The sequence below is a fragment of the Cryphonectria parasitica genome, assembly GCF_011745365.1.
Source record: "Cryphonectria parasitica EP155 unplaced genomic scaffold M406scaffold_3, whole genome shotgun sequence".
NCBI lineage: Eukaryota > Fungi > Ascomycota > Sordariomycetes > Diaporthales > Cryphonectriaceae > Cryphonectria > Cryphonectria parasitica.
In genome coordinates, this window is record NW_024468911.1 from 3,954,626 (window position 1) to 3,966,726 (window position 12,101).

The window sequence follows — 12,101 nt, forward strand, 5'->3', positions numbered from 1 at the left end:
ATCCTCATCCTTAGTATCGGGCGACTCCCTTTCCCTTGCCGCTAGTTTCGAGCGGAGGAAACCCATCGGTCTCAATACCAAGTCCGGTGCCCTGAGACTGCTTCCGTAGTTCCTCCTCCTCTAGACTGAGACGCAGGGCTAAAGCCAGATCCTCATCCATGTCTTGGCCGACTGTGGGCGGCGACGACGGCGTGTCTCTCCAAGACTGGCCCGAGGCCCTTTCGGCTTGCGGGAGTGGCGTGTGGACTTGACTGGAGCTGCAGGACGCCGGTACGGACCGCTTGCTCTTCTGAGGCTTATACTTGATATGATAGTCAAAATCGGTAGAGCTATTGGCCCGCGGTGACTGGCCCAGGCTGTCTCCACCCTCCATGAGTGAGAGACGGAGCGCTCGCTGAATCTGTTGCTCGAAGTCGTCGTCTTCATTCCCGTCATCATTACCATGACCGCGATGTTCTGCGACTATGGGCAGCCCGGCCGCCGGACTGCGCCCCGAAAGACTGGGATCAGGTGTCACAGTGTCGAGACTCCCTGAAGTTGAGTTCATCTCTCCCATGTCAGCAGCTGACCCAGTGTCGCTGGCGCTTGTGCGTCGCTGCTCGTCGTACAGAAATGCCTCCTCAGATATCATCTGAGCGTATCGGATAGCCTCCTCTTCGGTCAGGTCGCCCAGGCCGACACCAAAACGACTGCGCAACCTCGCCTGCTCACGGGCTCGATGCTCTTGCTCGCGCCGAAGCTCAGCCTCTTCTGCAGCAATGTACCCCTTCACTGCCTCGCCTTGACGGCGGCTTGCCAGGCGCCCGTGTATGTCCGAGTGACGGAGACGCCGCTTGCGCCCGGTAGAAGGAGCTGTAGAGCTGTAGGTCCAATACCGTATGAAGGTCCCAAAACACAAGATGCCTCTCAATGAGGTAGCATCTGGATCAAGAAAAATGGCAGGACATGCTGAATAATCGGCCAGCCGCAAAGTTGGGTTGGCATTTACGATATGACGCGGCGCTCTTCCCGAGGACTTGGAACTTAGGGTTCGGATAGGCTCCGTCGTAGATGCGAGAGGGTCCCAGGCTTGGACAAGACCATCGCTCCCGCCAGCGACGAGGTACAAGGCCGAGACCGCCAGGCTTGTGACATCAGGTGACTCGGTCTGAACGGCAAAGACAGGCTCGACAGTATCGAGGCTAACGTCTCGCACATTCCAAACGATGACCTTGCCATGGTCCGTGCCGACTGCCAGAAAGCGGGCCCTGCGTCCCGGTATGTCGCCATTGCTCGGGTTTGACGAAATCGGCGTTGTTGTGCCACTTCTCGACGGACCGTTGCCATTTAGCGGGTCTTCAAATGGAGCCAGAGCAGCGTATAGACTGTTGTCCAGGGCTGTCGTGGTGATGTCAGCCTTGCCCAGTTTCTTCAACGTCAACCTCGAAGTTCGCCATTGCCCTGCATCGGAGCTGGATCCTGTTGTTGCTTCGGCCAGAGGCGACGGAGTGCGAGTATCATCCAAGGTCTTATGTCCAGAGCCAAAAATGGATGAATATGAGGCCAATGACGGCGCATCAGTGGCCGGTGTTGCTGTTCCCAACTGACCCATGTCACTGGAGGAACTCAGTCTATTGTAGCGAAGAATCTCGGCAGGGTGATCCTCGTCTTGAATGCAGCGGATCACGAGCACGATTTCTTCAGCAAAGTCGACCTCGACCCGCCGCCGCATGTCCCAGCCTTCACAGACTCTCCTGAAATGAGCCGGCTCGTAGCGGAGGAACTTCTCGATCTCGCGAGCTTCAGCTACGATCTGCTCCTTGCTTAACCCCATAGCATGACTGGGAGACCGGGGCGAGTATCCACCGCGCACTGCGTTCTTGTCAAGCCCATCTGGACGGGCCTGGCGGCGAGTCGCCTCGATGAGTTCCCAGTACACCGAGCGGCCAGCCAGCCAGGCCGCTTTGGTTACGTCTAGGTCTTTCCTCATCGCCTCCGTCGGAGGATCTGGTGTCGCTGTCAGGACAAAGCACTCTCCAAGCGCATTGACAGCACATGCCCAGACCCGTCCGAGACTTCTTCGCTTGTGGTTGTAGCTATCATCCACCTTGAGCGCGATGATGGGCACGCCCGGACTGAGAACCCAGCGAGCAGTCATGTCCCCTGCCTTGTATCGCGGGCCATTGGCATCATGGCCAAGAGCGTATGTAGTCACCACACCGAGAGACGAGCCCGTCATCATGCCAACCATGTGTTGAGTCATCACAGGCACTGCCGAAGACTTGGCGATCCATACACTGCAGATGGATTCCATCAGCTCGGGGATTTTGGGCACCTCGGGGCTCATGTCGATGATGGAGCTGTCCGAGCCGCCCAGGTACCTGCCACGCACGTCGCTGGTCCCACGGAAATACGGCCGGCCGCCAGGGAAGCCTTCACCGCCAACCATACCGTAAGGCTGACTCAGATCCATGACATTATAGACAGCAGCAGGGCCGTCCGCGAGTCCGTATGGTTCCAAGTTTGGAAATAACTCGTCTAGCTGGGCGAAGGCGAACGGATCATCGAGGCCCCATTTCTCCACCTTTCCCGTAGATGGGTCGCTGACAGTAGATACGCACAAGTCAGTCGTGCCGACTATGACCTTGGGGCCCTTGTTGGAATTATCGAACACAGCGTGGACATTGCTGATCATCCAGGGGAGCTTCGAGTTGTAGGTTAAGACGGCGCTGCCCTTTTTGTTCGAGTGTGAAGACCGCGACGAAGACCCAGCACCTCCTCCTGAGCTGGGTCCCGGCTTCCCGCGCGCGACGCTACGCAGAAGGCGGGTTCGAAGCAGATACTCGCTGCGCCACGAGGCCATGGACGTCAGGCGGGTGAAGTGCCGGAATTCTGACCGCACTACATTCTCATCCTCTTTATCGCCGCCCTCCAGGATTGCGTTGCGGTGTGGCAACCTGAGGAGAGCTCCTTCACCAGGAAAATAGCGCAGAAATGCCATCCTCCATGCGTGTGGTTCGGTCACCAGGGCGTAGAATCTCTTCGAGACGAGAGCAACCGCTCCATGCGAGTCAGGGTGAAGGTGTGATAGGATCTGCGTCAAGATCTCTGCAAGCAAAGGTCAGCTTACGCTGGCCAGTCAAAGATTGCGTATTGTAGAAGAAAGCTGAAAGTAGCCGCACCATTAGGGAAGTCCCTCAGCGAAAGGCCATCTGATGGTGGAGGCCCAGCGCGTTTCACGACCTTGAAGCCCATCATCTGTTGCGTGTTCGGTGTGACTGCTGCATTTTCATAGGCAGATATGCGCTGTCCAGGTAGCGCGACAGGTTCTTCCTCCTCCTGGCGGCTCAAGACCTCAGCCGGCTGGTCGACGACAACATGGCGCGCGAGAGTGTCCGTCCCTGCCGCTGCGATGGGGTCTGACGAGGCGCTGCGAGGGCGTTCTTGAGCATGGCCATCGAGCCTACTCGGTGCATGCACGTGCAAGCCATCTTGAGTGGTCGGGTTGAGAGGATCGGAAGCGTCGGTCGAGGGCACACTGGATTGACTCTCGGTAGGCTCTGCTTGCATGGAAGTGCTGGGACGAAAGTAGGGGACTGATCAGTTCAGACTGTGCAGAAATGATGTGCACAGTCGACTTGCTGGTTGCAAAAAGCTTGAGGGAAGATTGCTATTGTTTGTGGTGGTTGCTGTTTCGTTGGGAAGGCTCAATCTGTCGACGAAGATCGTTGATGACGTTGTCGATGAACTGGATGAAGGTTTGCAACAGCCTTGCGTTTTAGGGTAGTGGAATTTCTATACAGAGCAGCGGGAGATAAGCGATTTCGCCAGCCGAAAACACCCAAGTCTATAACAGCTTACATAACGTACAAAACCTACCTAATTCCATTTCCAGACATTGAATTGCAACACTATTTTCTACGGTGTTTCTCGATCGTAGTATTAATCACCGAAATTGGGGAATATTAATAACTAGACTTTGCATATGCACAAAATCTGGCCTGCCTAGATACTCGTCTCTCTGCAGAGTTACTACTGAATGCAGACATATTCTTGTCTGTCGGAGATTCAACAAAAAGCATCGTGGTGCTCTCGAGAAATGGGGATAGCCAGCTGATCATCGTTGCCTGAAGGTGTTTTCCTCTTTTCCATCATCTTACTTATTTGCTTTTCTCCCCCTTCCTTTTTCCTTCTTCTCCTTCCGCCGTCCCTCAGAAACCCAAGTCATTGCTGGACTACGATGCTGCTGCAAGTCCACGGAATGATCGGGCGTGAAGCTGCCCATAGCTTTTCATCGCTGATGCCTGACGACCTGACTCGGACCAGCCAGCTCAACTGCCTCCAGAGAAGCCGCGTATATTGTCAGTCAGGCGGCTGTAGACAAGAAGACATCGCATGTTCCCACGCAAGTGTGGACGTGCTTCTCGGGTAACGCTGCTTCCGGGAGATCACGAGACCAGCTGAGCTTGATCTCTCTTCAGCTGGAACCACCAAGACCTCCTATTTCCATGATTTGTTCCCCCACAGGACGCCTTGACTTTTCCAAAGGCCCTCGCTACCGAAATGTTTCGGTTCCGCTCACAGGACTTGGTCGGGCAAGACTGCACAAACCCGAAGGCTAGCAGTCGTGCCAAGAAGCCGGCCGGATCCACGAGATGGACGAGCGCATCTCCGCAGCTGGCACGCTTCAGCACATGAGACTTCCGATGGAATAGATGCTCTCCCCCGCCTGTCTCTTGCTTATGCAATGCAAGTCATTTGACCCATCGCACGGGAGCCACTTCGTCGGCATGACCATGAACAAACCGCTTGAAGCGGTGATGTTGGGCATACCTGACTTATGAGCGTTTTCATGTTGTTCTTCTTCTTCTTCTCTGGTCTTTCTTCTCAAAATCCAAGCTGATTATTATTTGCAAAGTTAAAGGTCCGACAATAAATCTTGAGCCGCATCTGGCCATGACCACGTCGCGTAGCTCGTCCCACCTGGGCCTAGGTCAGTGAAAGGGCAGCTGTTGCTGGGCGAGGATACTTGCCCAAACACGCAGCCAAACTGCCAAGCACCCTTAAAATAGCTCCATACTTCGACTTCCTCTGTGGAAGCCTCTAGGACAAGAAGAGTTGGTCTGTATACTGGTAGCAGCTGAAACGCCTGCCATGACTGACTAGAGATCTCGCATAGCCGGAAAAATTGGACTGTCGTCCAAGTATTGTAAAATAGTAATGTGTCAACCATGTTGTTCGTTGGTCCCCACGGAAACCTGTCAGCAAGGTGCTGACAGCAGGGCCTCAGCCTGGCAGCCAATAGACACACGACCCCTCCCCTCGGGTCGTGTCGACGTGGCTCCCACCGACCCGGGAGGCAGGATCGCCCCCATCCCTGTGACTCCACGATGGCATGAGCGTACAATACTGTCCTACGCACGTAGTGGTAGTACCGGAATGGCGGTATGGCCAGCTGGAAGAGTCGGTGTCAGATTGTCATGTATGAACTCAGCCTTGTGAGGTGTCTCTAGAGTGACTTGTCTGGGCATGCTTGTGTGAAGGCACAGGCTCCGAACGGCCAAATTCGTCGCTAGCCACTGGAATCTGTTTTCTTGCGCATTTGTCGAGTAGCGCGGTCTGCGCAGATAAAATTCGAGTATCAACAGTTGCTCATGTGTGTGGATTCCAAAAAGGAAAAGAGAAAAGGGGGGAGAGAGAAAGAACCGCTCTCGAAAACCTGAGGCCATCAGAATCCTCCACACCAAGCGACTTCACCACTCTCAGGGTCCAGTTTCCAGAGGATCAAGGCTGCGCTCCCCCTCGACCCGTTGTTGTTTCAATAATGTGCCCCAAGTGTCTGGCGACCGCCCCCAACAGCAGGCCCTTGAGGCAGGGTGACGCCATCATACTTTAGACACGACTCGAGCTGCAGATCTCGGGGCCAATCTGATAGGCGGATTCGAACCATGCGCGAGTAATGGGTGCATTGCATGCCCAGGCCGACCGTCGTTGCCACAAGCCCCCCCCCTCGTCGCGTTCCATCGCGTCGTGCCCTCTTCCACCCCCCTGCACCCTCCTCTCCCAAGGTTCCACGGGGATTCGGAGTGTTGGGCCAGAACCGCCTGATCAACTCACGAGCGGCGCAGCGGTTTACGGACAGTTCCAGCAAGGTTATTACCAGGCCTGCCTTCTGATGGCCACGGTGTTATTACGGTGTAACCAGCCTTTCCACAATTGACGACAGTTTTGGGGTGTGTCTGCAATCCGCCGGCCGAGAGTTCCGCTTTTGTGATTATCGCAGTGGTTTGCTCGCACCCGTTTATTCATGGGCTGGGGGCCGTGGATGCCCAAAAATGTGTGTGTGTGTGTGGATATCGTCTCCGTCCTTGACCCAAGTGGCCGGGGCGCCGCTCTCCAAAGATTCTTCAGCACACGCCTCGGATCCAGGGGACTGGTCCGGGACACCAGGGTTTGTTTATGGGTGGGGAATTTGATGCATGCTGGTTGGCACCGAGGCGCCATCTACTATGTATGCAGACCTCACCACGAACTCTTGGCCGCTCCACGCAATGAGTGGGTTGGTCGTGGCCCCACAGCACTCTCCTCACGAGACTAACACCTGTCGTCTCTCTTTTTACCTTTTTGCTTCTTCATCTTTCGTAACAGTGATTTCGAGGCCCTGTCCTGTACGCGAGCCTGCCGTGACAAAATTCATCAGTGGCCATTCGGGAATAAGATTCATAGAATGTCAAGTAGGCGGGAGACAGTTGTTCCCCTCCGGAGGCAGTCGTCTCCACTGGCAGGCATTGTCCACTCATCTAAGGGCCCAACTCGGCTTGTCTGTCTAGTGTTCTGGGCTGGTGGGCAGATTTACTGAGATGGCGCGATGCAAATTGTTGTATACAGAAGGGGAGAGAGAGAGGGATTGGGCAGCCCAGATTAGAGTACCAACAAGACGTGATATGCCCGAAACTGCAGACACGATCATGGTCTGGTACGATGAGCAGAAATGACCAACCGCAGATATGTCCAGGATGCGGTAGGAGATGGCCCTTACGCGCGCAACGTTACCCAAGATCCTTTCGCGCCTCTGGAAGGGCTCGAGTGCCTCGGCCATCCTGAAGTTGGCAGACAGGATTTGTTTTAAAAGTACCGCGCCCTCGCCTGTATCTAGCGCCCCAATTGGATACAGAGCCGCTGGGGCCGGCCCCTGACCACAAGAGCCTGAGAGGATTTAGTTTTCATATCATTCGTGCTCGGTTCCCTCATTGTCCAGGCCGCGGTGTCAAATACTCTGGTCCATGGCAGACTTCATGTCCCGACCGATGGGATTTCCGTGACTGGGAGCGCTCTTGTGCAACGTCGCTAGCCTGGGTATATGCAGCCAAGAGGCGTCGAGATGGAAGACCCTCTCCGGCAGAAGAAGATCAGAACCATGCCGTCGGCAGGTCGAGTTTGAGAAGAGGGTGGGTGCCGGGGGGGGGGTAGCATGCGCAGTTGGTGGTGTCAGCTCGGAACCTATTGAATACGATAGAATCAAAGTGCTGACGGATTGCCTTTCGCGATTGGAGCAAGGGCGAGTCGGGATTTACTGAAATAATGGAAGCCATCCGACGAGCAGGGCGTACTGCCATTCGCTAGGGCAGTCATAAGGAAAGAAAGAGCAGAAAAATCAGCGTTGTTCCCCTTTCAGTTCCCGTTCCCAGCAGATCGTCACTCAGTAACAACCACTCAAGACGGCCCCTTACCCCATATAAGAATGGGTCCAGGACGGGCAACCCACCTGCCCAGACAATTTGATCTTCCATAATGCAGCCCGTGCGCGTGCTGGCGAAATCCCACCCACAGTGCTGGGACGGGGCAGCTCGTGGAGCCCTTCATCTTCTTGTGTCTCGTTTGCTCGTCCACAAATGATTTCTGGTGGCCAACACAAGGGGATAAGGGACCAGAGAGGAGAAGGGCGGTGTTGGTCTAGTTTTCTCGATCTGCACGGGTCCCTCGATCGATGTTTTGAGCAGCTTCTCTGTCCAGGGCCTTTCCGGACACCTTCCCATTTGTCTGGTCTAGCAGGGTTTCCTCTTGTCCTCTCGTGCTTGTCCCCTGGCACGTCCTGCAGCCCTGGCGTGATGCTGACGAGTTCCCGTCCCTCGGGTTCCTAGAAGCAGGTAAGCAGCTGCATGAGTGACTCAGCCATTGCCTGCCATCGATCCATCCCATCCTCCCCTTCTGTGTGTCCCTTGTTTTCTTTTCCTCCCCACTCTTCCTCTGCTTCCCCTTCTCTTTGTTCTTCTATTTTCGCTGGCGGGCCTTGTGTGTCTGCGACGTGTGGGAGGACCGATGACACCCGACTGTCGAATTTTCTGGGCAGGCTTGACGTCAACATCAACTCAAAGCAAGGTTTACTGACACCGTTCTCGTCTGGTTCATGGTCCGGCCAGTCTGTTCTGGTCTGGTGTGAGCCCTTGGTTCGAAACCTACTTCTTGACATGTGTCTCTCTCCCTCTCTCTTCTTTGTTAGTCACGCAGCACAAAAAGTGTGTGTGAGAAGGAGAGAAGGTTTGTGTGGCCCACCAGAAACTTCCTCACCATGCCCAAAGACGTCTAGCGGAGCAGCTGCCAGCCATCCAGAGCCCATGGCCCTGCAGACCGACACACGATAGTACATAGTAGATAGGAGACGGCGTACCAAGCGATGAGACGATGTGAAAGCCCCAAACCTCCTTTTCTGACGCCCGTGCTTCCGGACGAGGGTGTGTGCTTGCTACTACTGCCCGGTTAGCACGGTTCAGGCCAGTGGCCACTTCTTCCTGCACAGACCCTCGTACCAAGGAAGGAGCGAGTGGATGCTTGTCTGCTTCCAGACTGGGGCTGTCAGGCAGACATGGACCCGAATGCTCGGTTCATGGATCCTTCTTCCCCTCCTCATTCGACAACCCGGTCAATCCACCCCAACTTGTCTTCACTCTTCTTCTGGACGATCGCCCCCAAAGCCTTCCGCCCAACCCTATTAAACCTTAACTATCCTGATTATCCATTTGCCTTGTTTTGCCTCACCCATCCTCGCATCTGGCCGAAACTGAAAATTCTTCGCATACACAACAAGTGTCGACATTTCTTCCACACAGTCATATCGCAAGTCTAAGCATTGGCTACGCCTTCGTCGTCCAGCAAACCGAACCGTAAACAACGCCCTCTCTTCCTTCCCTTGTGCAGGGTAGAACCGATTCGAGCAGAGAGCATCTTTCGTCAAATTGAGTGTACGAGGTGCATGTGCAATGTGCCTTTGGAGAACGAGGCACTGTACTCGTTAAGGACGTTGGAATTTCGGACTCTTGAAGACAACGCACTGCCGACAGCATCTCCTTTTCCTTGCAGTCCTTGCTTGACTGCTATCTCAACCCGAGCCTGCGCCGCCACCGTCGCCGCTCTCTTGTTTCCATTCCTCGATCCTTTGTTATATGCCTTCGAGGACTTTAATCATGGTATAAAGCCAGACTACCGGCTTTAAACGAACCCTGTGTGACGCGGATACACCATCTCTTGGACCACGAACACTGCACTGCAACGACACATCAATCGTATCAACATGACTTCGAGAGTAGAAGCACCAGCCGATGGCCGGGAGGATAAGGCCCGGGGAGTCGGGAGAAGACTTCTATCCAGGATGAGGACTGTTCTGAAGAGGACCGAGACCTCTAAACGACAGTCGACACGACCTCTGGTTGAAGGTTCTCACCCCGCTCCCTCGACCTCAGGAGCTACCCCATCGACAGAGCCGACCGCACCGGCAACGACAAGGTACTGTGATTCCTATTTTTATGGCATAATCTACGTAGATTATCCCCCATTTTTGTTCTCTCGACGGTCGAATTGATTGCTTCAAGACTAACACCTGATAGACAATCACCACAAGCAACAAAGGAGACCACACTTCATCATGCGGACAAGCCGCTTTCAAAGTTCCAGGGGGAGAAAGTACCTCGAGTCCAGATCTATGGCGACCGTATTCAGCAATTTTCAGAACGTTGTGGGCTTGAAGTGGACCCCAATGCTTGGTATCATATGGAAGGACATGTCTTGCGCATCAACAGGCCGGTCCGCATGCGTGTCCACCGGCAGTGCCATCAATGCGGTGGCGACGTCGGTGCGAAAGGGCTCTGCGGAAAGTGCAACCACTCCTTCTGCCACCAGTGCACGCGTTATCCGCCGAAGCGGTCCGAGGACGAGAAGGTGGCCAGCCGGGAGAAGAAGGCTTACATTGTCAAGGACCGGGAGGTTAATGCCATGATCGTTCCGGACTGGGATGCCGACACGAGAAAGAAGACGGTCGTCTTGAGGCGATCCCCGCCGAGCGGACAGCAGGAGTTGGTCCATAAGAAAGTCCGACAGAGGGTTAGAAGGGTGTGCTGCCAGTGCCAGGATGACAACGGAGCCGAGGTCTTGTTCCATGGCGGCCAGCGTCAATGCCCCAAGTGCGATCATGTACGGTGTACTGATTGCCCTCGAGATCCGTAAGTCATACTTCAATCCTCTCTGCATCTCGCACAGTATCGAATACTAACTCGGATCTTGCAGTCCCAAGAAGGATAAGTACCCCTACGGCTACCCTGGCGACGAGTTCGGTGTGAAGTCCATTCCACACCACAGTTGCCACGTGTGCCGCACCAAATTCGAGCCCGGTGTAGAAAATGGAACGCCTTGCGCGGCGTGCTCGCACGAGAAGTGCGATAAGTGCGACAGGCTGATGCCACAAAAGGTCGAGCCGGAGCCGGATGCCGAGGTCCTCAGAAGGGTCCAAGCCAAACTGGAGACTCTGAGTCTCCACTAGGCCAAAGGACTCTATACCTACCAGCGACGCAGGAGGGCTACTGCTCTACGGACCATCCTGAGAGAGTTCCGATGTCCCGCCTCGTCGACTGTCTACTTACAACGAGTTCTCAAAACGAAACGCCGAGTTCGAGTGAGACGAAGTCGACCCAGACTACTCTCAACACGACGGCATATTGAGTCCAGGTCATGAGAGCGATCCTCTTAGCTGATCCAATTTGTTTTTCACATGCAAGGTTTTCCAAAGATTGGAAGATGATGGTCAAGTAGAGTAACAAGAGAGGCGTCTGTCTGCCTGGCCAAAAAGCATGAAAACACGGCGGCCCTGGGAAAAAGCGAGTCTACTTTTTGGGATGGAAGGTTTTTCTGTTGTTCATTTTCCTTGCCAATTTTGCATATACCCTTCAGTCTGGCTAGTTCGGTATTTTGTGTTTGTTATCAGTTTAGCGACGGCCAGCAAGCGGCTTGGTCGCAATCAACCACTTTCAAACAAACACAGCCTCCATGCTTCCGGCTGTGAGTTGTTGTATGTCCGTACTGCTCGTATCCTCCTGTAGATCCCTCATCTACGTGTCCCCCCCCCCCCCTCTTCCCCTTCCCTTTCTTCTCTCTTTTTATTCATTTTGAAGTATGTTGTCAGGGGGGCTGGCTGCATCAAGATCCTTCCCATACGCGAAGTAGAAAGAAGGGGAAAAATCGCCCTCTAAAGAGCAAACCCACTCTCTCATCAGTCTATCAGTCAGTCCCTTTATTCTTGGAAACGAATTCGCCTCCACCCCCCTTCGCCACGTGCCCACCCGCTCTGGCCTGGCCTGGCCCGCAGCACGACCTACCTACCTGTTTCGGACGCCGCAATACACGCCACCTGCTACAGTGCAACCCAAACTGAACGACGACCACACAACAGAACAAGTTTTTCTCTATTTTTTGTTTCTTTTTCTTTTTCTTTCCCTTCTTTGGAGGAGGAGGAGGGGTGGAAGGGGAAGGGAGGAGACATCCCCTCTGGCTTTGCCACCTCTGTCCTGCATGGTATGTATCCTCTTTCCATCTCTCATCCCTTTGCCATGTGTGGTGTGTGTGAGTGGGTGGAGGTGTGTGTCTCGCAGCATCATTAAATGTGTTGTTGCCTCCCGAATCTATGTCACTTCACCTGGATACTACCGTACCTACTTGCTGATCGACCGAGGGCGGGAGAAGGGGAAGGGGGGGGGGGGACCTCACGCCACTCGGTTCTGGCCGGTGTAGGTAACTGCTGTGGTTCTTGGGCTGCCCACGTGGCAGACTACTTAGTATGTTGTATTGTATCTTCTTCT

At 54.5% G+C, this 12,101-nt stretch overlaps 2 protein-coding genes across 2 annotated transcripts; one reads left to right on the plus strand and one right to left on the minus strand.

Annotated features, from left to right (window-relative positions):
- Positions 1-346: 346 nt before the first annotated feature.
- Positions 347-3,291, minus strand: M406DRAFT_235913 (uncharacterized protein; the record flags this gene model as incomplete). The annotated part of the gene is made up of 2 exons (XM_040916026.1): positions 347-3,087; positions 3,162-3,291. Coding segments are annotated over 2 exons (2,871 nt in total), but the record flags the coding sequence as incomplete, so codon positions are not given.
- Positions 3,292-9,547: 6,256 nt separating this feature from the next.
- Positions 9,548-10,789, plus strand: M406DRAFT_328859 (uncharacterized protein; the record flags this gene model as incomplete). Its single annotated transcript, XM_040920368.1, has 3 exons — positions 9,548-9,759; positions 9,861-10,472; positions 10,537-10,789. The coding sequence occupies 3 exons, from the start codon at positions 9,548-9,550 to the stop codon at positions 10,787-10,789; spliced, it is 1,077 nt and encodes a 358-aa protein (XP_040778765.1).
- Between the last annotated feature and the right edge of the window lie 1,312 nt (positions 10,790-12,101).